Here is a 26,884-nt window from a genome sequence, read left to right on the forward strand (position 1 = left end):
GCTATAACAGCATGCCCCGTCATGCTATACTACATTACATTACATTACATGCTAATTACATATAGGTTCTAAATGCAACTTTGTGTGTGTGTGTGTGTGTGTGTTAATATATCATGTGTTCAGCTCATTGCTCTTTGATATTTTGTTCCTCTTCTGTAAAATAATGTTTGAAAGTTAATGTAATCAGACCCTGTTCATTTTTACTAACCAATCACAGTGCAGAGGATTAGCTGGGGGCGTGTCCACGCCGGAGAAGCGGTGGAGAAGAACAACATTGCGATAGGAAAGCATGGGGAACGCCTTCTTCCATCTTTGTAAACAACTCTACAGTGCGCATGCGCGTTCGTGTGTCACAATAATGGGTGACAATCTTTTCCAGCCGCTGTGAACCTAACTACCGTGTACATTTGCAGGATTCGGACAACTCGACGTGCAGCTGAGTGTGTTAAAACACGTAAGAACATGCAAATTTTCCCTTTAGAGAAAGTTTAGGTTTGATACAAAAGTGCAAGAGTTCTCGCATATACGGACACTGCACTGTTTTGCTAGCTTGTAGCCTAACTAGCTTCGCAGTAGTACTGTATTCTATCGCAAATGTCAAGTGTTGGAGCTAAAAACTCCGTTATAAGTTGTTTAACCCTTCCTTCGGAAAACTTTGAACAATATATCATGCTAATGTAACGCAACTTATCAGTTACTAGTTGATTTGTTTCTTGGAACTTAAAGTTTGTTGTTAAAGTCAAGCAGCTAACCGTGATGAATTTATCCGGGAATTAAACTTCTATTTGACTGACTTGAAATTGGACCAATTAGAGGCAGCGGAGTGTAGCGTTAACCGGGATTTTGTCCAATCATGAGTAAAGGGTGGGGCTTATTAGGTCAGCAATGGCGTTGGTAGCACGCATGCTAGCTACTTTCCTTGAAAGCTAAATGACAGCGTTTGTTAGTGACAGGAATTTAAAGGAGTACTTAATGTATTTCAATACAGTTGTTTTGTTATTTGTTTGTCTAATTAATTCCAGTTTGGAGACTTTTAAACATTTAACAACATTCGGACTTACGTCACTTAATGGAGTTAATATCAGTAACTCGTATTTAACTGAAGTCTAAACCTACATTTAGTTTCAAAATAATTCTAAATAAAGTGCTGCAAGGGAATGAATGTCAATGCAGAAGTTATTCTTGTATAATGTGTTGTTGTATTAACGTATTGTTAATCATGATGAATAACTTCTTAGTGTTATAATGTTGTCATTACTGCTGTAGTAGGACAATCCAAGCAATGAATTTAATTATGCTTTAAATCATATGCTTGGTTTAAAAAAAATCCAAGTATATGAATTTAAAATGTATAGTTTTATTAGTAAATATTGTAATTACACCCAGGTTGCAATTTGTAATTTGTTGTGAGACATTAGTTCTGTGTATTAACAGCCACAACAATTCTGTGTGATCTTGTACTTGTATTGATTTACTTTCTGATTTTAATGATTATTTGCACTCTCCGGAGCAGAATGGCCTCCGACTCGGTAGCTCAGACTCCTGGGTCGAGGATCATGACCTTCCACCCGACCAAAGAGGAATTTAAAGACTTCAGCCGCTACATTGCTTACATGGAGTCAAAGGGTGCTCACTTAGCTGGCATGGCGAAGGTTAGTGCTGCTCCAAGTTTTAAAGACACAAGACACGTTGCCCAGTCCTGGGAGACCCCTAAATCTAAATCCACACACACCCAGTCACATTCATATTCTGGAAAGACTTTTACCTTTACATTACATTTACAGCATTTGGCAGATGCCGTTATTCAGTGCGACTTATCTCATTTAAACAGCTGAGCAATTGAGGGTTAAGGGTCTTGGTCAGGGCCCCTGAGTGGCAGCATGGTGGCCCTGGGATTTAGAACTCACACTCTTCAGACTAGTGGTCCAACATCTTAACCACTGAGCTAACACTGTTCTCCACTTTTATACACTGGTTATAACTTTCAGACAGTGGAAATTTTGATCGAATTTATGATCCATTGACATGTAGAGTCTAAGAAATTTGTTTTTTAAAATACAGCTATGTATGAGTCTGCAAATTACTTGATTGTGAACTGTTTGTACTGGACTGTAAATTTGTTTTCAGCTTTCAGTTACATGATCTTTGAATAAAAATGCTGCTGACAGACTTGTAGTCATATATTTCTCTTATATATGGCTCGCAAACCCTGTAGCCTGTGTTGTTAAATAAGCTGCTTTAAAAGTTTAGAATTTGTAATTGCTGTTCAGACTTTTACAGCTGATACAATATTAAGGCTAATTAGGTGTTTAATGGTCTTGAACATCCTCTTTATCCTTAAACAGGTGTTACTTTTCAAAACACAGTATCACTGTAAGAAATTAGTTAAGGTTAAATGACACTAAACAGTATCAGCATTGTGAATACAGCACGTTCACAGCCAGTTGAAACAAAGCACGGACAGACTGTTGTTTCTGCCACAGGTTGTGCCTCCTAAGGACTGGAAGCCTCGCCACACATATGATGATATTGATGACCTGGTCATTCCTGCTCCTATTCAGCAAGTGGTGACTGGTCAGTCCGGGCTTTTCACACAGTATAACATCCAGAAGAAACCCATGACTGTCCGCGAGTTCCGCAAGATCGCTAACACAGAGAGGTGATAAATTTCACAGTCATTATTTATCTCAGATATTTCAGTCAAAAAGTCATTCTTTGTCCCAGATATTTCAGACACACCTTCATTATTTATCTTATATATTTTAGTCATTATCTATCCCTGATATTCTAAGTCATTATTTACTCACTGAGTAAATAATGACTGAGTCAGCTATTCCAAGGCACAGTTATTATTTATCTCAAATAATTACACAGCAGTTATTTGTCTCAGATACTCTAGTGTCAAACACTAACTTTCTTCATTAACTAACTATTTATGTCTAGCTGCACCAGATTATCTTTTATTACAGAGAGTTTACAGTTAGATTATTCTAGTCATCCAAGATTTATTTATCTAAATTCCGACGGCATCTATAATTCACATTCTTCTTTTAATCATCTTCTTCCGTCTAGTCAGATGTTCATTGACTCTCTCGTTGCAGGTTCTGCACTCCCCGGCATGTAGATCTTGATGAGCTGGAGAGAAAGTACTGGAAGAATCTTACATTTAATCCTCCACTCTATGGAGCGGATGTCAACGGAACTCTCTACGATCCAGTAAGTAACCTGTCTTTATGATGTCTTTCCATAGACCGGACATGTATTGTGAATGATTGATTAATATCACATTGGAAACAAATAAAATGATCAACAGTAGTGTAACTCAGTGTAAACTTGACATAATGTTTTCACATGTTAAAAATAAACACAATTTGAAAATCTTAAAATCTGTATATTTATCTATAAATCTATAACTTGAAATCTATATATATATTTTTAAATGTAAGCATGGCACCTCAGTATCCAGTCTGGATTATCACAGGTATAGAATAAAAATGTCTTTGTCTGCTGTTTCAGTGTGTTTTGGAATTATAGTGTGGGTCAGGTTAAAAAAAAAAGTACATTATTGAGTTTAATATCATGTTAAATAAATTGAAGAAGCAAATATAGTAATTAGATTAAGATTCATAAAGCACAGGCTCCCTGCTGGCTGTGTGCACCTCATACATGTGTGAATTATTGTACATTTCTATGCAGGATGTAAACGAGTGGAACATCGGGCATCTGAACTCTATCCTGGACACAGTGGAGAGAGAGAGTGGCATAAAGATTAAAGGGGTGAACACACCGTATCTGTATTTCGGGATGTGGAAGAGCACATTCGCCTGGCACACTGAGGACATGGACCTTTACAGCATCAATTATCTGCACTTTGGGGAACCCAAGTCCTGGTACAGTCTGAATTTAGTCACATCTATTAGGCTGAGTACACTAACGGGACGTATAAAAAACGATTCTTATAACTAAGAATATTTTTACATTAAGACTCCAAAAAACAGGGTATATTTTTGTCTGAAAGCAGTAGAAACTATGTCAAGTCAAGAAGCTTTCATTGTTCATTTCAATCCTATATAGCTGTTGCAGTACACAGTGAAATGAGACAATGTTTCTCCAGGGCATTGGTGCTACATAGAACAAAGACAGCTAAGGACTTAAGTAAGATAGTCCTAGCCACATAAAGTGCATCTGTGCAATAAATGCTGACTGACTTCACAATTCTATGCTAATAGGACATTTAGAATTTTTTTTTATCGATTTCTAAAAACATTAAGTAATTTTCTTACTTCATCAATGTTAATGGCCTCTAGACACCTTAGTAGTGACAGTAGAGTCCATTCTCATGTAAAAAAAAGAATCTGGTAATAGGAGAAACTCAGATAAGCACATAATCACTTCAGCACATTTACCTGTATGTAGAGTAGTGTGATAATGAGAAAACCTTTTGCAGTAGCAAGGTCTTGGTGCTGTCCATTAATAAAGAAAATATAAGTAAAATTGAAAACTGAACGTTTTTTTTTTTCTAAATTTGTTAGCTGATGTCCTTTGTCACTAAACATGATTTTCTTCTGACTTCTGACACATATTTGACACATTTTATAAAATGCTGTTGAATACTGTTTGAAATGGCTTAGTCTGTTTTACTATGTTAGAACAGAATAGTAATCACAAACATAAACCTTCATAAAGAATGATGTGTTTAACTTACTGAAGTTGCTAGACATTGTATTTAAAGAGGCAACTAGTTACCTACTGACCAACTTTATACACCTGTGCAGGTATGTTGTGCCTCCTGAACATGGGAAGCGATTAGAACGTCTTGCGAAAGGTAGGAATAAATCAGTACTTTTCTGGATTTGCTTCTGCTGAAATATCACAAGTGTTTGGTCACATATTGGAGCTAATTTAATATTTCTTCTCTCCCTCTCTTTTATTATAATTGATTCTTCTATTAAAGGAATATTTTACAATTAAAAAATCTCAAAAACTGTCAGTTACCCAACACAATGATTTGTTTGCTTCTTTAATTTTGGTTTGGAGCTACATGATGAAACTTTATCACAAAACCTTTAGCCTCACATCCATTTCTGAATCTGCTGCTGGTGTGCTACTATACTACTATAGGGTTTACATCATTTTAGCCATATTATTAGGCGCTTGCACATGAAAAATACAAGAGTAAGTCGGTTTGTAATAGAAAAGTTATGTGGTAATTTAGACATACAGCTTGAACAGTGTTATTCTGTCAGCATTAAGCTCTTCCTTGTCCGTAGAACTTCTTCAAGGCAAAACTAAAGAAGCAATACTAGGACACCAAAATGGTTAAAGAAAACAATGTATACATTTCATTTTCTGGTGTACTGTTTATTAATGATTTTACTGTTTATTAATGAGATTGTTTGTCCTGATTGTTTTGCTCTGCTTTACAGGCTTTTTTCCTGGAAGTGCCCAAAGTTGTGAAGCCTTCTTGCGACACAAAATGACTTTGATTTCTCCATCAATACTAAGAAAGTATGGCATACCTCTTGAGAAGGTTGGTTTATGTGTCACTTACAGCTGTTTTAATTCACTTTCAAACTCTGTTTGGGCAGAGAAAATGCAATTTTTTTTCTTTCGAAATCGTTTAAGGACTTGACACATGAATTGAAGAAACATAATCGCAAAATCTGACTCTAAACTTTTAGTGATGTCTGTGGTGTAAGTAATGCATCGTTTTGTTTTGTTTGTTTTCTCCAAAGAACCAAGAAAAATGTTATAATTGCAGTCATGATCATCATTCGTCTGAACACCAGTTGTATGGCATAGATATTAAAAGATATTTTTTTAAAAGATTTTTTGTAGCAAAATAATGTAAATAATTACTATTTGAATGAGCTTTTTATTACGTCTGTTATGGTTGTAAGTCAGACAGGTTAAAGAACAAAAAAAGCGGATGAAAATTTATATATTTTAGATGAATTTGTTTTTAATTCAGATGAAATAAAAGGCAGAAAATATCAGGTCGCAATAGGGACTGTTCATTTAACATTTATTTTTTTGTATGTATTTAAATAGCTATGTTTTAACTGGTTTATTAATGTGATGTGCAGTGTAAGAGGTTTTATGGAGTTTTTCCCCTTTGTTTTTAGAAAACTTGTAACTACATTCAAAAAAATGAATGTGTGTGAAAAACGATGCCATGTGTTTGGAGTGTTTGTGTTGGAGTGGAGGTGCATACAAGTGTAGATTTGTATTGTAAATATAACATGAACAGTACAGAAACCATAAACTTGGCAAGAAAAGACATGAACAGATATACACATTTCTTTGTAACCATGACTTAATCATGAAATGCTCTTATAACAACCTCAAAATGTTAACTCGGGAAATGAAATGTGAGAATATATGTGATATGTTGTTTTATGCACAAAATTTGCAAGAGAAAACATAAAGAATTGCTGACTTTGCAGAAATTTTGTCTATTTGGTTGTGAAGTAAAATGCGCTAATTTTGCTTAAAGTTTGCATAAGCGCCACCTTCAGCAGTCACATGTCTCTCATCCTGCCCACAAATGTCACACACTAGTTCATAGTCAGCAACCTAGCAACTAAAAACTAAATTAGCAAGTGTAGCCTACTGAGATCTTTCTAATAATGAACAGGATTAAACATTTCCACACCTTGAAACAGACGGATGTCAGTCCAGCCTCAGTACAGTGTGCAGAGATACTCTGTTATGAAATAAAACATTTAGTGGTTAGCTATGATTGTCAGAATAGCTTGTTTGGGAATTTGCTAATAAGCCATTAATTACCAAAACAATGATTTAAAACAGTTGAGCTATTCAACACTTGCAACCTCTACGTAGGAATGACACTTTTGTAATCTGAGGTTTGTTTTCTACAGAATATAACAGAAAACAAAGTAATGTCTTTCTTCAGATGTCTGAGATTTGGGTAAAGGAATATGAATTCTAATGTTTGGGACTCAAACCTTAAGTCATCTCTTGTATCTATCAGGTTGCACAGGACGCTGGTCAGTTCATGGTGACCTTCCCCTATGCCTATCATGCTGGATTCAATCATGGATTTAACTGTGCAGAGTCCACAAACTTCGCCACTCAGCGCTGGATCGACTACGGCAAGCAGGCAGCATTAGTAAGTGTGAGGATTTGCTTCAGACCTTCACACCATGATCAAGTCCAAACACCTCTCAGCAACTACTACGATCTGAGCTTGGTCAGGCTTTAAAATACAAATTTTATGTGTCACATACACAATCATACACAGTACAATGTGTAGTGAATTTCTTTGTACGACTTTAGCAGTGCTCGTGATTTTAAAAATTACTTTTTCATCACAGTTTTTTTTTTTAGAATTGGAATTAACTGTCTTAAGTATATGTAATGTGGTATCTCAGTGTTTAAGGTGTTCGACTACTACACCAAGCTGCCACTTAACCCTCAATTGCTCTGGTGTATAAACTGAAATTAAAAAAAAAATGTAAGTCACTCTGGATAAGAGTGTCTGCTAAATGCTGTAAATGTAAAAAAAAAAATGTATACGTAAAGGTTTTTAAATTCTCTCTGGTAACAGAAATAAGCTTGAATTTTTTGAACAGACATGCTTGTGTCTTCAGTGTACACGCTTATGATTAATACTGAAGAAAATCATAACGTAGACCACAGTAGTCTACACTACACACTGGGATACAGATTGTCTCACAGCTGCTTGAGAGTTTATCCCTTAGTGAGCAAGCAAGGGGCTGCAGGATTTTATTTTATGAATTCGAGGACACGCGTTATATTCTATAGCCTGTGTTCTTTGTTTGCGCATAACACAACTTTTCATACAATCATCATTTTTGTCGCAAAGTGTACAGCGCCAAATAAACCTGAGAGCAAACTGGTTACTATCCCTGTCAGGTTCTGTTGTTTTAGCTATCATATAGTAATTATCAGTCAAACAGCCTACAAACAATAATCGGGAAGAACATATTGACCCAGTCCCATGCTTTGTTTACCCAAAAAAACCTAATTGAAACAGCATGGTATTAATAAGCGTCCCTACATGGGTGTGTTGCTGGTATGAGGAAGCGGAAGGCAGACAAGCTTTTCCTTTCCCATGCAACTTTATTTTTGTTTTGCTTTTCAACACAGAATTTTGAGACACATGCTTTCACACACACAGCTCTGCATGTTCAGGTCTCTGAACATCTCTAACTCTCCATCCTAAAACTTTTGGCACTCACTGTTGGGAGAGCAAAATTATTACTCGGCCCAGTAGCAAACACAATGTAATCATTTATGATGAACTAACTAGTTTGCTACTGAGCTGTGTGTGTGAAACTAGCTATTTAGGTCCATTAATACAGAATAAGGAAATCAAATGAGATTATGAATTTCTTGGAAAGGTTGATCATAGTTTTGTTTTGTACCTCATAGTTATTAGATCATATTTTTATTATTGTCTTCTGAGAGAATCTTTGATGTAGCACATCATGTTTGTGACAAAAAGACTTAAGCAAACCGTGTCATTGTGTGTCATCATCTTTGCCTCACAAGTAGAAATACTGAACATCAGTTGTGTAACATATATTTGGTAAAGTGAGATTAGAATACAATGTTTGTTTTCGTCTTTCCTGTCACAGTGTTCATGCCGTAAAGATATGGTGAAGATTTCTATGGACGTGTTTGTGCGAAAGTTCCAGCCAGATCGATATAAACTATGGAAGGCAGGAAAGGACAGTGTAAACATTGACCACACCAAACCCACACCAGAAGCTGCAGAGTTCCTGGAGGATGGAAAGGCACCAGGTGAAGCAGGAGAACTAAGCAACAGCAGCCTTGCTGATACCAGAGGAGAGGGGGAGACAAAAACAGCAGATGACAATGGAGGGGAGAGAGAGACCGAGAAGTTACCTATAGTGCAAAACAAGACAAACACCAAGGGAGAAGACAAAGTGATAGAAAATGCAGATGCACAGCAAGTAAAGACAGAAACCAGAAAGACTAAACCACAAGTAGATGGTGAAATGAAGAAGACACAGACTGAAGCAGACAATACTGAGAAAATAAACATAGAGAAAGAAGCAACCGATGAAGAGAGAGTCCAAACAGAAAGAAAAGAGTCAGAGCTGGAGTACATAACGGATCAAGAGGCAGGTCTCACGGAGACAAACAAATCTGAAAGAGAAATAGGGGAAACCGAGAGGGAGACAGAAAATAACATCACAGAGAGCAGAGAGAAGGATAAGACTGATGGGGGGAAAGATGAGACAGACACAGTAGAAATAGAGACTGAAGAAATAAACCAGCCAAAGACTGAAACAGAGACAGCAAGGAGAGAGATGGAAAGTGGAAAGGAAGAGTTGGACAGCAGTGAGATAAAGCACGATGTGGGCGAGACACATAGCCAAGAATTGGGGACTGAAAAAAAGAATCTGTCTGTCGTTCAAGTGACGAACACATCTGTGACAGAGATGAAAACACCAAAGAATGTGGAATGTCAAGAGACAGACAGAGAAGATAAAGAAAATGAAAAAGAAGACAGAGAGACAGGAGAGGCAAGGATGGATAATTCTGAAAGAGGGAAGACAGAGAGTGAGACAGAGTGTGGAAAGATGGAATGTGAGACAGGTGAAACAGGAAGAGGCAGCAAGACAGATAGTGGTGAGACGGAGAGTGACACAGGAGTGACAGGGATAGGGAAGATGGAGATTGAGGCAGGAGAGACAGGGATAGGGAAGATGGAGATTGAGGCAGGAGAGACAGGGATAGGGAAGATGGAGATTGAGGCAGGAGAGACAGAGATAGGAAAGCTGGAGAGTAAGACAGATAGTGGCAGTGTAGAGAGTGAGATGGGGGAGACAGGGAGAGGAGAGATGGAAAGCCATCCAGAAGTCGGAGAGATAGAGAGTGTGACAGAGAAGGAAGAACAGAAAAGAGAAACACAGAGTGGAATGCTGGAGAATGCGAAAGAGGAGAAAGGCTTAGGGGAAATGGAGGGCAAGACAGGGAATGAAGAGATGGAAAGTATGACAGGGGAGACTGGGAGAGGAGAGATGGCGAGTGAGTCAGTAAGGGGACAGATTGAGGGTGAGCCCAGAGAATTGGAGAGTGAAGCAGGGGAGATGGAGAGTAGACAGATACATAGTGAGATGGTACAAACTGACAGACAAATGGAGAGTGAGAAAAGCAGGGGTAAAATGGAGCATAAGACACGAAAGACAAATAGAAAAGAAGTGGTCAACGAGACAGAGGGGACAGGGAAAATAGGGATAGGGCTTAAGACAGTAGAGGCAGTAAGAAGGATGGAGAACAAGACAGCAGTAAATACTGAGAGAGAACCAAGTACAGAAGAAGTGGAGAGTGAGTCAGGATGGAGAAGTTGTAGAAATATGGACAGTGAGACAAGGGGAAGAGAGGTGGGAAGTGAAGCAGAAGATACAGAAAAGGGGGAGATAGAAATGGACACAAAGGAGAAGGTGGTGGAGAATGAGACAGGAAGAGGAGAGGTGAAGACAGCGAAAGGGAAAGGAGAGACAGAGCGCATAGCAGGGAAAGAAGAGATGGAGAATGAGATAGGAGAGACAGGGATAGAGGAGACGGAGGTAGAGAGTGTAACTGAGAAGGAAGACATGGAGGGTGAGACAGGGAGAGAAGAGGGAGAGAGTGTAAATGAGAAGGAAGACCTGGAGAGTGAGACGGGGAGAGAAGAGGGAGAGAGTGTAAATGAGAAGGAAGACCTGGAGAGTGAGACAGGGAGAGAAGAGGTAGAGAGTGTAACAGTGAAGGAAGACATGGAGGGTGAGACAGGGAGAGAAGAGGTTGAGAGTGTAACAGTGAAGGAAGACATGGAGGGTGAGACAGGGAGAGAAGAGGTAGAGAGTGTAACAGTGAAGGAAGACATGGAGGGTGAGACAGGGAGAGAAGAGGTAGAGAGTGTAACAGTGAAGGAAGACATGGAGGGTGAGACAGGGAGAGAAGAGGTAGAGAGTGTAACAGTGAAGGAAGACATGGAGGGTGAGACAGGGAGAGAAGAGGTAGAGAGTGTAACAGTGAAGGAAGACATGGAGGGTGAGACAGGGAGAGAAGAGGTAGAGAGTGTAACAGTGAAGAAAGACCTGGAGAGTGAGACGGGGAGAGAGGAGGTAGAGAGTGTAAATGAGAAGGAAGACATTGAGGTAGAGAGTATAAATGAAAAGGAAGACCTGGAGAGTGAGATGGGGAGAGAGGAGGTAAAGAGTGTAACAGCAAAGGAAGATATTGAGAGTAAGACAGGGAGAGAAGAGGTAGAGAGTGTAAAACTGAAGGAAGAAACAGAGAGTGGCATAGAGAGAGGGGGTGTTTTAAAAAAAGCATATGAAGAAAGAAAAATAGAAATTGCAGATACCATAAAAGAAGAGAATGCCAATCCAAAGGAAAAAGTAGCAGAGAAAGAAAGCAAGGTTATGGAGAAAGGAGTAACGGAAACAGAAGAAGAGACTAAGACAAGCATTTCTTCTATTCAGAACAAGAGGTGAGATCAAGTCACATAAACACACTCGCCACAAAAACTTTGTGTAGAGATGCTGGCATTAGATAAACCAGTCCACAGTCCTACATTGTGCCTTTTTCACTGGCACTTTGTTGGAGGAACAGGAGTACACGTGAGCTCTGTATTGTTCTAAAGACTTTTCTCTTTATTCACCAGAAGCAATTCTCAGCCGAAGGGGAGGATGAAACGGCCGAGAGGAGCCAGTGCTGGTTCTGCCGAGGCTGTAGAACATGTCACGCGAAAGAGAACAAGGTTCAGTCATCCTAAAACAAAGCATGAGGCAAAACAGCCCGATTCATCAGGACAAGGTGAGAATCATGCAGTCCTTCCAGTCTTCTCTCTTCTCCTTTCCTCTTCCCTGCCTTACTGATATTCATTTCTTTCAGATGCGAGTGACACTGAGGACAGCATGGAAATAGGCGCTCCATCACTGAAAGAGGAAAAGAAGTCAGACCAGTCCCACATAGAGATTCCACCTCCTCATCTTTCATCAAATAAACAGCCACTCACCATCACTCCTAAAACTCCTAACCGAAGCCATAGCTCTCTGCCCTGCCGTATCACTACTACGTCTTCCCAGCCTCGCAAAATCCCCTCTCGGCCCAAAGAAAACACTCCATGCTGTGATACTAGAACTAAGCGCCCTCAACCTAACACCACCGCCTCTCTGTTACGGCGTGCTGTTATCACCAAACACAACAAAACCACCAATCAATCTCCATCTAGAAACATTACTGCACGCTCCATTGACCTCAGCATTCAGGCTGCCAATAATTCAAGATACCGTGGTGATATAACACCAAAACGCAGGAAAACCAGCCCTAAACATGATGCCAATCCCAGGGAGAGTCATGGCATCTCTGTACCAAATGAGAACAGTGATGAGACCAAGGCTACCTACGGAGGGAGCTCGGCCCAGCGGATTTTCCAACGGACGCTCAGTCCTGCTGAGGTGCTACATGTCCACAGCTATGCTAAAGGAGACTACTGCGATCTGGATCGACAACAAAGAGACAGCGACACAGACACAGAGACACAGGAGAATGGACAGGTCACGTACATTTACATACATATTCTAGAGTTTCTAAAAAGTGAGTGCACTACTAAGGTCTGCTTTGTAAATACAAGAACGTAGTGCTTATCTCAGCTAGCTTACAAAAGCATTTTTGGATGCTAGAGACATTTTGTGGTTGGGACTGTCTAGATCTCAACCACTAGCCTTAAGTCTCATACCTTGTGTTGCAAGAATTTAGATCTAAATTGCTAGCAATTGTTAGCTAGGTACCTAGCTCTGTTTTACCAAGAGGTACACAATAGTGAGCAGCTGTTACAAACCGAATTCTTATTTTACAATCTACCTATCAACGTCAAACCACAAAGGTACAGAATGGTGAATACAGAGGTGAATTTCTGTATTAAATACAACTATACCAAGTGCCTGTTTAATGGCTGTTAAATATTTTCACATTGAATTTTGAGCTGAAAGAACCCACTGTGTAGGGGTTTATATAGTAAAGAAGTTGTGTACATCAGTTTTACACCTCACTGCATTTACAGTCTACTTTGGATAATAGTAAAGTCCACTATTTACTAAAAATGATTTGTCCACTGAGAACTTTGCAAAAAAGGACTACACTCTTAATATAGTGTGTAAATATGATGTGTTAACAGGAATTGAACAAAAATGTAGATCATTCTAGCGTAGTAAATGTGTGGGTTTTCTTTTAACCAGCAGGGGGCAGACGATGGCTCTTATGAGGCACTGAACAGTCTAGTGAGGCTGCCCAGACAGCATCCCTTAATAAAGGACAGCATCAGTGATGAGGGTGAGGAGTTTCATGCCAGTGTGCTGATATCTGTGTATTAAATTGCTGGATCCAGGTGTGACCTGCTATCAGGGTACAAAATAAGTGGCTTACAAGGTGTGTGTGTGTGTGTGTGTTACAGAGCTTCAGGACCAGGCCTTATTTGAGGAGGATGGTTTAGAGGGTGAGCTGTGGGCTAAGCCTCTGGCTCAGCTGTGGCAGAACAGACCTTGCAATGAACAGCGAGAGCGAGAGTACAACAGAGAGATGGGCCTCCAGCCACCATACTGTGCCGTCTGTATGATCTTCCAAACACACCAGCGGGTATGTTACCAAAAATGAAATGTTTTTGCATTGTGGACATATGATTCAAATGTTCTGTTTGAACTGCACAACATTTCACACGGACAAGGCAACACAATACTCACTGTATTCTCAGTAATAGAGCCTCAACATCTCACAGGAGGCATTGATGAGATCTATCGATCTATCTATTGATCTGTCGATCTATCGATCTATCTATCTATCTATCTAGTGCCTTGCAAAAGTATTCATACCCGCTGAACTTTTTCACATTTTGACAAGTTACAACCACAAACAAAAATGTATTTTATGTGATAGACAAACACAAAGTGGCACGTAATTGTGAAGTGGAAGGAAAATGATAAATGGTGTCCAATTTTTTTATTTTTTTATTTTTTACAAATAAATATCTGAAAAGAGTGGCATGCATTTGTCTTCAGCCCCACTGAGTCAATACTTTGTAGAACCACCTTTCGCTGCAATTACAGCTGTAAGTCTTTTTGGGTATGTCTCTACCAGCTTTGCACATCTAGAGAGTGAAATTTTTGCCCATTCTTCTTTGCAAAATAGCTCAAGCTCAGTCAGGTTGCATGGCGAGCATCTGTGAACAGCGATTTTCGAGTCTCGCCACATATTCTCAATTGTATTTAGGTCTGGACTTTGAATGGGCCATTCTAACACATGAATATGCTTTCATCTAAACCACTCCATTGTAGCTCTGGCTGTATGTTTAGGGTCATTGTCTTGCTGGAAGGTGAACCTCTTCCCCAATCTCAAATCTTTTGCCTAAAAATTGTCTCAACTGAACTTGACTGTCACAGTCACTGTTGCTGGTGACATGATATATCATTCAGCTATACTTCTGTAGATTAATGCAGGTGTAGCTTTGGCATTCCCGACAGATATCCATATCACCCCACCTTTTGTTTTCTGTCTAGTCTGAAGAGGCTGACTGCGAGCAGACTACAGTTCAGGCTGGACGTCAAATGAGGACAAAGCCACTGATCCCTGAGATGTGTTTCAGCACAACCACAGAAGAGTGCACTGACCTTCAACTGTCTACTCCACACTTGGATCAGGATGGAACAAGCCTGCTGGTTAGCTGCTCCCACTGCTGTGTGCGTGTACATGCCAGTGAGTACTCTTTAAAGAGCTTACAGTGCTTGTTAACACACTCTCACACAAGCTCATACTGCTGTTTAACCCTCTGGAGTCTGAGGGTATTTTTAGGGCCATACCCTGACGTTTGTGCTTTTTTCAGTTACTTATAAAGACATAAATTGCAAAAGTCTAATATCACTGTAAGCAGCACAAACCGGACTACAATAATATGTGAGCAGCATGTATGTACATGATTGTGTTTTTGAGAAAACAATGTTTACGCGTGGTTAGTGAAAAATGAAATATTTTACATCACTTGAATAAGGCCATAAAACACATACAGAACATCGGGTTCACAAGACTTTTGAGAACTGTAGCCTAGTAGCCTAGAGTTTTTGCTTCAAAATTATGTGAAAATCATCTTGTTTACTCGCTCACAGAAAACAATATATTGATTTAAATTTTCTAAGACACTTTTTGTTTGTAAAGGGCATATGCGAGTGGGCGTCAACTATCATGAATATTAATGCAATTCACACCTGAGAAGACAAAGGCCTGCATAATGAGCTGCATAATGAGCCTTTCAGGCAGGTATGTGACTGAGAGAGGAGTTACAAGAAAGAATGTGAGGACAAAATAAATGTGTATTTTTTGTTTGTAGTTTATTTAGAATATTTAACTATCACACAAAATCACTTTAGAAGTTAGTAATAACACAGAAGACACAATCAGGAAAAACAGGAGAAAAACAGGAGAAAAAAAAAAACAGGAGAAACCGGACCACTCCTTACTTTCATACAGATTACATAAAAATAGATTATTTGTTTTTGACTTGAATTTGTTTATTTAAAAGTAGACATTTCAAGCTTTCTATGCATATGTTTATCTTGTATTTGAGACAAGTATTCGCTGAGATTCGGGTTGTTTTATTTATGTGTGTGTGAAGAGTGGTGACCGAGATGGCAGAGAACGCACTCTGTTTATTTTATTTATTCTACAAAAGCACAGTTTTGTTGTTATTATGTGTATACAAATAAAAGTAGACCCTTTACAGATTCGATTGATGTATTGCTCTTGTCTGTACAATCGAAACTGAAAGTGTAATTGAAGTTCTTTTCGGCCTTAACAGGATATTATGCCACAAAACGTGTATACGAGTTCATCGACTCCAGAGGGTTAATACACTCACACACCAACAAGCTCATGCTGCTTATTGACACCCTTACAAACTCAAAGGGTTACACTGCTGATTAACACTCACGTGCTAACAAAACCATTTGTAGGCTTTCCAGTTAGAGCTACAAACCTGCGCTCCATTGCTGCATACCAAAAATGGCAGAACATAATAGTTATCTTCATCATTTATTCTTACATGTATAATATTTGTTACAGCTCAGTCTAGTATTGACTCTTTTTGAGATCATCTTGTACAGTTTGACAAGTAATAATAGTAAAATGTAGCTGAAGTTCCACCAGCTTTAGTGGTACTATTTAAAGTCTGTGTTTGTGCATGTGTTCACATAGGTTGCTATGGCGTTTCCCCTGAGAAAGTAACAAAAGACTGGAAATGTGCCCGTTGCAAAGCCAACGCCCTGACGGAGGTCAGTGTATATAACTGTTTGAAGATTGTTTATAAATGAATGCTTACATTTGGAAATTCTTTCTGGCTAAAGTTCTATTTACTGTAAATAACCAGGTGACCACAAGTTTCCAGGTATTAAGTTTGTTTTTCAAGTGTACCCTGTTGTACCTTGGCTGAATACCTTGGCTCAACTGTAGTTTCTAGTCTATCACTTCATCAGTTGGAAGGACGTTTGATAAATGTGAGATGATGTCAATATCACACAATCAAGTCTTCTGTTCTAAAGTCTTTTATAATGTGTTGAAATGTTGAAAACATTTGAGTCTGAGTCGTCACAACCTGCCTTTATTTTCCTGCGTACAACATAAACATTGTCATGGGAGAGCTGATTTTCCCATCAGTACTGTCACTTCTGCATATATCAGTTTTCAGTAATAAATGTTCCAGGTCAGTCAAGTAGTAATGTTATCGTTGTTGTTAGAACCTACCAAGAATCTTTACACAAATTCTCACCACACTGACATCTCACTTTGGTGTCTCTCTTCATTTTACAGAGTTGTTGCCTGTGCTCATTAAGAGGTGGAGCCTTACACAGAGCCAACAATGACAAGTGAGTGCTCCCTCTTTTACTAACCAGCAGCTCAGCACTGAAACTAATGAGCTACTAGATCTCAACTTCTCTCTGAATTTGTGGGTAAAACTTAGATACATCTGATCTTGCAGGTGGGTGCATGTGCTGTGTGCAGTGGCAGTGTTAGAGGCTCGCTTTGTGAACATCACAGAGAGATCTCCAGTGGATCTCAGTGGCATTCCATTACAGAGATTTAAGCTGGTAATATAACCAAGCCTTCTTTTTTTACCGCAAATCTTGTGACCTTGATGCAAAGGAAGTGCCATTTCCTCTTTACTGTGAAGTCATTGTTTTGCATTTATTCTAATCACACATCACATGGAACTTCTTAGCTAATATGAGGCCAAAAACAGTAACACTAATAACTAGCCACACATAAATAAATTGTTATCTGATTTGGGCATTAATAGGCATTTTTTTTATCAAGTAATGAAAACCTTTAGTGCATGTATGCTTTTAACATAAATAAATAGACTTCTTATTTGTTTTTCTACATCTATACTGGTATGCATATATAACCAGATAATGAAGCTGCTACACCAGAAGCAGAAAGAAACTACATATGGATTTCATAACCCTAGATTATTCTAACAATGTTGCCATAGGTGCAAGAATTGAGAAGGACTTATAGATGGTTATATGGGGTAAATAATATTCCATATAAATCAAAATGCCTTCCTGCCATTCCAGCCAGAGGTGAATTTCTCAATATTTCTCCCTAGTTCCTCCTTAGTTTTTTTTTTCTTTGTCGCTATGCCCATTAACTTCATAATTGAGAGTTATGGCATTCATAAAAGGTATTATTTTAGATTACAATAATTACAGTGAAGCAAATGGAATTTTTAGACTTCTGAACACTAATGCTCTCATTCTAAAATGATCAGTATATCAAACTCACCTTATTTCTCCTTTGTCATGTCAAGGCAAATGTGTCACTCACCAAGATTGTATGTTTTATAGAAATGTTACTATTGTAAGAGGCGGATGAAGAAAACGATCGGCTGCTGTGTGCAGTGTTCTCATGGTCGCTGCCCCACCTCGTACCACCCTACCTGTGCCCAGGCTGCAGGGGTCCTTATGCACCCGGATGACTGGCCTTTCATTGTCCACGTCACCTGCTGCCGTCACAAAGGCCCTGTCCAATCAGAGGTACAAAAGTAGAAGATTGGTACTTATGCTTTAACTGTCCAATCAAAGTTATACAGATAGAGCAGTAGTATAGTTTTATTGTTGGGGTACTTAACAAAAGTAGGAAGGAAAAACCTGCATTCAATTCATACACAGCTTGTAGAGCCTTTGTTGTTATTGTTTCCAAACTTCAGAGATAGCACAACTGTAATATTTTTGTTAGGAATTTAGTATGTTAGTTCCAAGGCTAATATAAGATAATCATTTATTCTTCACCCAAAGGGGAAATAGACTTTTGATAAAAACCTAAATGCAGATGATGGTATCATTCTATTTTGTTAAATTTGATGTATGGCTCCTATACATCATTTGACTCTTATAAGTGGCAGAAACACATCTTAAGATCAGAAAATGTGTTCTTCCATTTACAAAAATGTGGTGGTTTGGGATTGAGAGGAACCATGACAGACAGACAAACTCAGAGATTTGTGTTGTGGCTGCATGGTTTTAATGATGGCTACATGGTTTTTCACATTTTTAATTATTCATGCTTAGTACATCCATATAATTAGTTGGTACAGTATGTCATGTCATATTACATCTGTCTTTGTAATGTGATCCCACGCTGAACTCAAAAATATCTGTATACCAGCACATTTTCTTTCTTTTCCTAATTTCTTTTACTAATTTTTTGCCAAAGTAACTGGCACACAACTCACTTGCATTTTGTTTGAAAGTCGATTTGCCATGTGAAAACGAATAAATATCAGGTTCCAAGTACATCTAACCTACTCTAAAGAACATTGCGCATAAGGCAACAATACATGCTGAAGGGGATGACCGTCCATCACAGGGCAACATGCACACAGTTCAGTCTAGCCACTCAACCTGCCAGCCTGTTACTATGAGGTGAAAGAAATCTTAATATCTCATAGTAATAAATCAGAATAATTTTTTCTTTAGGACAGTTTGCATGGGATGCATTTCTTGTAATGTTCAATCTGTTATGTTACCAACCCTATATACTCTAAGAAGCGGGTGTACTGTAGTAATATTAGGCCAAAGAACATATCAGGTTGTGCTGTAAAAATCATTTCTAGGATTGTATAAGACAAACTTCAGTAAGACTTCTGTGCTGGTGTTCTTGACATTTAGGTGGTAAATTATTTGCCAAACAAATGCTCTGCATCAAACACTGATAAAACCACATGCTTGTGTGTTGTCTCTGTTCATGACCTAATGTTCTTTCACATTCTGTATGGTTTGTGGTTCAGGGCATTTTGTATATGTGGGCTGTTACTAGTACTAACTTAGGTACAGTAAATGTGATATGGGTGTTGGATTCTCAGGGAAAATGTGACTCTTTCTCCCATTTCTAAACAGAGGAAAAAGGAGGCCATGAGGGAAATCAGTGCAGGCCAGAAAGTGATCTGCAAGCACAAAAATGGACGCTACTACCAATGTGATGTGGTTCAGCTGACAAAAGAGACATTTTATGAGGTCAACTTTGATGATGGCACCTTCAGTGACAACCTCTTTCCTGAGGACATCGTGGTGAGCGCGATTGCATGTGACAGCTTAATATATTTCCTCATTTGCATTACATGTTCACCCATTTATCCAGCTTAATTCCTGGTGTGGTTATGGGTCTTGCTAAAGGCCCAAGAACAGAAACAAAAACCAGTCATTTATGTGCTAAATGGTTAGTGGTCTGGGAAAATCCTTCACATGGTCAAAGGATGGCATTTTCTCATATGCATGGTTCTGAAAGATTTTCCTGAACTGAAAAGTCTAGCATTTTAAATGTGTGTTTGTGTGTATATGTGCATGCATTATGTGCACATAAATAGTGGTGTGAAAAACAAAAAGATTGATTCAAGCTGACAGGCAGTATAAAGTTACTCATCACTATTTACAATCGTGGTGAGCAGAAAAGCATCACAGCAGATGCTAAACTTCGAAACAGTCCACCTAAAGGTTTGATGTGTGGTGCTTTCTGAGATGCTTTTTCTGCTCACCACGGATGTAAAGAGAGCTTATTTGAGTTACCATAGATTTCCTGATCCAGTAGATACTACTATAGTCATAGGCCTTTTTATAGAAATACTGTGAGTGAAAGATGTAGTCTCAATTCTATGCGAAATTTATTTATACTAAATTAAGAATTGTGTAACTGGATATTGGGTGAAGTCTTATCTAGTACATGACACTTTTTGTTTGTTTTTCTGCCCACAATCTTTAAAGTACCCGTGAAGTAAAAAAAAAGTACTAAAAGTAAAGTACCAAAATAACCTGATACAAGAGTTTGTTTCAACTGTGTAGGAGTTCTCACTTTCAGTTTGCACATTGTGACTGACATTTTTGGTATCCTAGAGCATACAAATCCGGTCACTATGTTTCTGACGGGTATCGAGCCTTGGCTCATTTGCTTACCATACTGCAGCATTATTTATCCATCTTCCTTGCAGCACTGAGAGCACTAGGCCTCCCCTGTATTTGAGGGAAAGAAATGTCATACACTCCCTGACAAAAGTCTTGTCACCTATACAAGTTGTAGGAACAACAAATAATAACTTGAGGGCAAATTCTTCAGCAGGACGGCGCTCCTTCTCATACTTCAGCCTCCAGATCAAAGTTCCTGAAAGCAAAGAAGGTCAAGGTGCTCCAGGATTGGCCAGCCCAGTCACCACACATGAACATTATTGAGCATGTCTGGGGTAAGATGAAGCAAGATGCATTGAAGATGAAACCAAAGAATCTTGATGAACTCTGGGAGTCCTGCAAGAATGCTTTCTTTGCCATTCCAGATGACTTTATTTGAGTTATTGCCGAGACGTACTGTATGGATGCAGTCCTCCAAGCTCATAGGAGTCATGCACAATATTAATTATTTTTCCACTGCACAATGGCTTTATGTTGTGTACTGTACATTATTTCTGTTAAGTAACAAGATTTTTGTCTAAGCAAAGTCTGACCTTTCTCTCCTAATTAAATAATTAAAAATCAATGCATGATAAGATTTTATTTTGGTAAAATAAGCGTAATCTAGAGGCCTTTGCCTTTCATATAAGCCATTTCTGAATCCAAATGATCAACTAGAAGTCAAGTTATTATTTGTTGTTCCTACAACTTGGATAGGCGATAAGACTTTTGTCAGAGAGTGTACTGTACATGTATGAGTATGTGTATGTACTGAATTATTTCTACAGTCACAAGAATCTTATAGAAAATGCACCAAAACAGTTTATTTGGGTGTTGAAGGAGAAGCCTTTATTTATACTTGCGAATCCAGCAAACCTCAAACATGCACAATCAGCTGCACTATAAGCATGTAAGTGAATACTTGTAGCTCTGGTGTTTTTCATTTGTAATTGGTATGTGTGCCCAGAACCGTGACTGTGCACAGCTGGGTCCTCCACCCATGGGAGAGGTGGTGCAAGTTCGTTGGACAGACGGAATCACTTACGGAGCCAAATTTGTGGCAGCTCATGTCATTCAAATGTACCAGGTAAGCCCAGCATGTTCTGAATGTGAGCGTCACAAATAGTTTAGAAAATGTACTTCCTTATTTACATTTGAATGGAAAATGCTTATCTCAGCCTAGCTCATTATGCAGTTTATCTCTCTGACACAGGCTTGCTGCTCGAGAGCCACATCTTCCAGTACAAAAACAACAATAACAATAATAATAATAATAATACTTTAAAAAGATAAAGACAAAGTTTATGTAAACCATACTTTAGTATCATACATATATTGGATGTATTTCAGCTTGGATTATTATACACGTGTATCATACAGACAGCTGTTTTTGGTGTATTTTAGCCATATTTCCTGGAGCAGGGCTGCATCCAAGTATCTGGTGCTTTTTGTAAAATATGTTAATGCTGATTGTATATGATCATTTTGATTCTGGTCACATGATACCAACTGTAGTTTGTAGGACACTTAGTAAAGTTCAAGAGCTACAAAACAAGCTCTGCTCTGACTAAGGTTTTTCTTGCAGTTATTTCAAACAGCTTTTAAAAAGCTTTGAGAAGGGGCAAATTGTAATGGCTAGACAGCTGAGTCAGAGCATCTCCAAAATGGCAGGTCTTGTGGGGTGTTCCTTGTATGCACTTTTTGGTCCATGGATGGCCAAAGGATCATTAATGTGCGTTGAGAACCCATCTGGTTCAATCCCACAGAATAGCAATTGTAGTACAATTGAACTGGACCAGGGAACTATGCAATAAGGTCTGATGATTTTTTCAACATTTTTGAAAATCTTAGGTTTTTATTTACATCATGGCTGTGTGCATGTGTGTCACTTACCTGGGAAAGAGATGGTGGAAGGTATGATGTTCTGTGCTATGTTCTGCTGGGAAACCATGGGTCCTGGCATTAATTTGGATGTAACTTGGATACATACCACCATCTAAACATTGTTGCAGACCAAGTACACCTTTTCATGGCAACAGTATTGCGTAATGTCACTGGCCTCTTTCAACAGGATAATGCAGCCAGACACACTGCAAAAATAGTTAAGGAATGATGTGAGGAAAAGTACATACTGTAGAGTTCCAGGTGTTCACTTGGCCTCCAATTACCTCACATCTCAATCTGATGGAACATCAGTGGGATTGCCGAGCAAACAAATCCAAACCACGGAGGACTCACCTTGCAACTAACAAGACTAAAAGGATCTGCTGCCAAAATCTTGCCGCCAGATACCACAGCACACCGTGAGATTGTGTTTTACAGAGAACTAAGACTAACTATCCTTTGCTTTTGTATAGGTGGAGTTTGAGGATGGCTCACAGCTCACAGCCAAGAGAGATGATGTCTATACATTAGATGAAGAACTGCCCAAAAGGGTGAAATCCAGACTGGTGAGCTGCAGATTCAGCTACAAAAACCACAAAATCACTAATTAACTAGAACTAATAATGCTCCTTACATTATTACCTATGACAATGTATAATAAATCTGTGCTGTGGTTTTCCACCTACAGTGACTTGATGTTGTGCATGTATTGTAAATCTGGGAAAGTTATCTCATTGACTTAACAGTCACACATGAGACACTGCTAGAGGTTGACCACTGAACTGAGAGGGGTTTTGGGTTCATCAATAGGGTAGATGATAAGTAGATAAAAAGACGTTGGGCAAAATCATAAAAACAGGTGGTACATGAATGGCAACCTTTGTGTCTCCCTTCACAATCTGAAGGCTGAAACTAACTTTTTTGTGCTGCATGTCTTTTTTTTTTTCTTTTTGTTGTGTGCTATCATCCAGTCGAAGGCATCAGACATGCGTTTCGATGGTATCTTTGGTGAGAAGAAGCTGCAGGACAGCAAGAGGCAGCGCGTGATAAACTCCAGATACAGAGGTGATTACATCGAGCCAGTCATCTATCGAACCATCATGGAGTAACCAGCATCATCACCTTCTTCCGCACAGCACCAGCATTGATTGAGCAAAGTTCCCACCCATGTGTCTCATAACATGACGTGAGAATATTTGTGTGTGACATTGCATATATCATCTTTTTTAACAAGTTTTAAATTGATCCAAGAGCATTGCCATCACCCTCATCTCAGAAAAGCTTTTATTAGAGGCATTTTTAAAACACAAACACACGCAGCTGTGCCACATCCTTTCAGACATGATGTGGTTTTTATATCCTTACTGAAAATTGAGCCACTTATGCATACATTTTGGCCAGAAAGCATTAGAGTTTGTACTAGTTTTATACAGGTCCTTGTCGTTCCCTCCTGTTGTTCAGCTTGCATTAATTTATTTCCTTCCAAGTTCAGGGTGCTAATACTTACCCATATATTTTTATTAAACGGAGGAAACATTGCCATTTTATCAACATGAACACCTCCTTTTTTAATCCACACTGTTGTCAAATTGTACAGCTGCATTCCTGAATATTGTAGATTATTTGGAACATAATGAATTTTAGATTTGTTTTGATTTTGTTTTTTGTGTATTTTTTTTTTTTTACCAGTCTATTTATTAGATGGTGCTTTCTGAAAGTAGCCTTTGCAATATAAATGAGTTCTAACAGCACTGTCATCTAAACAGACGATGTTGTTTTTGTTTTAAGCTGGGTGGTTCTTTCAAAATGCCACGGATTTCCTTCCATACTTCCTCTCAGTTAGCTCTGCTATACAAGGCGTTTAAAGACCTCCTTTGCCCTGCTGTTCAGTCAGCTGTGTTTTATGTTCATTACTTACAGCTTTGGCAATCTTAATCAGAACTCTGGTAGGCTTAAGCCTATAACAAGGTTCACATATTGTGCTAAATCTCTAGCCTGTATTACCACACACAATATTATGGTGATATATTGCATTAAAAAATGTTGTTGTTGTTTGACAACTGTTATGGAAGCCCTGGCTGTCCCCATGATTTATTATCCAGATTTACATACACTACCTGAACCTCACATTGCTATTCAGCGGTTATATTGCACCATACTTTTTTAATCAATAAAAAAATTGGTAACTAAAACTAGCCATTTTTTGTTAACTTGCTATTAAGTTAGCTTGCGTCCATCTTTGGAATACCTTAGCCGAACAAGTAGCTGCCTAATGACTCCATAAATGCTTTTTTACTAGCAAGCTAGCTTGTCCCTGAGGTAGCGAAGAATAAATAACTAAATAGCGTGCTTGGTAGTTTGACACCACCGCTTTATAAAATGAACTATCTACAAAACAATGTATTAAATAGGCTGGCATTAACAAGATGCTGTTTTTAAGATTGCTGTTTTAATAGCAATTGCTTACCTACAGTAAATATCCTCGCTAACAAGATCCTCCAGGGTCCTTTTGTAAGGACCTGACCGTTCTGTTCGTGGTACAGTAAACAGAACTGTGGGTTTCCCGTCTCTAAGACCAGGTCCGATGCTGTTTTAGTTGAATCAGCTCCTCATAAGCAAGAAGTACTGTCTTTATGTTGACTTTATTGTGATGATCTAAACGGGACAGAATTCATTTTGAGAGCACAAATACTTCCCAGCCTATACTGCCTACTCAGGCAACTTTTTCACAAATGGAAAGCAGCACATAAGAACATTGAACTGAAATGTCCACGATGATTATAGGGTGCCTGTTTAATATTGAGATATTTTGTATAATATTCAAGACTATCAGAATATGCCTAACCCCCATGCTTTAAAAAAAAAAAAAAGCTAGTTTTGCACTTCTATGCTGTTCTCTTAATAAATCAATAGCTCTAGCCAAGTTTCTGAAGCAGACACTCGCTCCTGAAGGTTTTTTAAAGCCTGTGATATGATACGATGTGTGTGTCTGAGGTTAACAGCTATCAGATGTTTAAGTCCCTCTCACTCAGCAGAAAGGGACCTAAATATATCACCACTTAAAATGACTTATTACAAGTGTTTTTATTATTAAGAAGCCTATTTTATTGCTTTGTTTTATAATAAGTGTTTTAATGTTTATATGCTGTGAGAAATAGAGTTGTATGTAGTTAATTTAAGGACTGGCAATGTATTTTCCCAACTTGCTTGTTTAAGCTTGAGCCTCAGTCATACCGAGAGCCAAGGTTCTGAGATGTCTGTACCTGTCTTTTGTAAAGATTATCTGTGTGTCAGTAAAATGATGTGGGCTTACACAACCTTTCTGTGAGCCATCATTTCATATTCAGTGTATGATTCAGTTGTTACCAGAAATGTACTTTTTTGGCAGATTAAAGTTTATTGTTTATTGTGCTTTCTCACAGTGGTGAAACTTGTACAGAGTTGTAGCAGAATCATCAACATCATTCCGAATTTGAGGTTTCAACTCAAATTGTATAGGAAACATTTTAAAATGATAACATGGTTCCAGTTTTAAATGGACGTAATTGTGTTTTAAATTCTTTGTGTATTTTATCATCCTCAAAGATTATTCTTTTATTGTAGCCAAGGTAGCAACTTATTTCAAAACTACCAGTGGATCAGGAACATGTACTAAACATTAAACACTACTGCGATTCATAAAATGATTCATAAAATAACATTTGAACAAAAGTCTGCAAAGAAAACTGCAAATAAGGATTGCTGGTAAGGATTTTTTCTGGCATGAAGTTTATTCACTCTTTGCACATTAATACTAAGCTCTTCTGAGTAACACCTTTATCCTGAGGAAGTAGGCCTGTCATGATAGGAGTGGTCTCTTCTAAGATGACTCCTCATCCAGAAGGCATGAGGAATGCTTTCCAAAGAACATCCTGTTCAAGGGAATTAAAAAAAATTCAGCCGCAAGGTTTGCTGAAAGCTGTTATACCGCTCATGTTATACCACTCATGTCTGTCTTACGACACTGTTTTGCATTCAGCCTTATTTGTCATGCATCTGAGCGTGTTCTAACAGAGCATGCTGAGCTCCAACGTGCCTGGTCTAAAAGAACCATTAGCAAACCTGAAGCTGTTCTGGTGGATTGTGGTACAAACCGCTTGCTCTACTGGGGTTGCTGAAATCCACTCGCAGTGTCGGCGCCACGAGCGGGCCCTGGGGGGCGTGGCCCGGCCACTTGAGTCACTGTGCCCCCTTACTTCTCAAAATAATAACGAACTTAATTTTAAAAAATGTCTTACAAATTACTTTTATTATACCATGAATACTGGTTAAAGAATAAAGAGTATAAGTTAATTAAAAAAATAATAATTGTACTAACCCATAATGCAGTGCTAACATAGTCAGCCAATTACATTCGCGTTGCCACTACGTCAGTAACGTAAATCAGTAGGCTAAATGGTCAGTGAAATTATTATTATTATTATAATTATTATTATTGTTATTCTAAAGTTTGCGAAGTTCGTCTGAAAACATCTACT

At 38.5% G+C, this 26,884-nt stretch overlaps 1 protein-coding gene across 3 annotated transcripts; it reads left to right on the plus strand.

Moving 5' to 3' along the window:
* Positions 1 to 297: 297 nt before the first annotated feature.
* kdm4aa (lysine (K)-specific demethylase 4A, genome duplicate a) lies at positions 298 to 24,438 on the plus strand. 3 transcript variants are annotated; one of them, XM_060867858.1, is made up of 22 exons: positions 298 to 454; positions 1,514 to 1,652; positions 2,484 to 2,659; positions 3,102 to 3,216; positions 3,697 to 3,890; positions 4,776 to 4,825; positions 5,427 to 5,530; positions 6,995 to 7,138; positions 8,625 to 11,494; positions 11,669 to 11,820; positions 11,899 to 12,563; positions 13,245 to 13,338; positions 13,460 to 13,641; positions 14,559 to 14,754; positions 16,246 to 16,322; positions 16,858 to 16,913; positions 17,027 to 17,135; positions 17,895 to 18,083; positions 19,446 to 19,616; positions 21,451 to 21,570; positions 22,841 to 22,933; positions 23,339 to 24,438. In XM_060867858.1, exons 2-22 carry the CDS (start codon positions 1,515 to 1,517, stop codon positions 23,474 to 23,476), a joined length of 6,033 nt encoding a protein of 2,010 aa, XP_060723841.1. In that variant the 5' UTR covers positions 298 to 454; position 1,514; the 3' UTR covers positions 23,477 to 24,438. The 3 variants fall into 3 exon arrangements, with proteins under 3 accessions (XP_060723841.1, XP_060723842.1, XP_060723843.1); XM_060867859.1 differs by having other exon boundaries at positions 13,248 to 13,338; XM_060867860.1 differs by having other exon boundaries at positions 6,995 to 7,132.
* The last annotated feature ends 2,446 nt before the right edge of the window (positions 24,439 to 26,884 follow it).

This window comes from Tachysurus vachellii, chromosome 4 (assembly GCF_030014155.1).
Source record: "Tachysurus vachellii isolate PV-2020 chromosome 4, HZAU_Pvac_v1, whole genome shotgun sequence".
Taxonomy (NCBI): domain Eukaryota; kingdom Metazoa; phylum Chordata; class Actinopteri; order Siluriformes; family Bagridae; genus Tachysurus; species Tachysurus vachellii.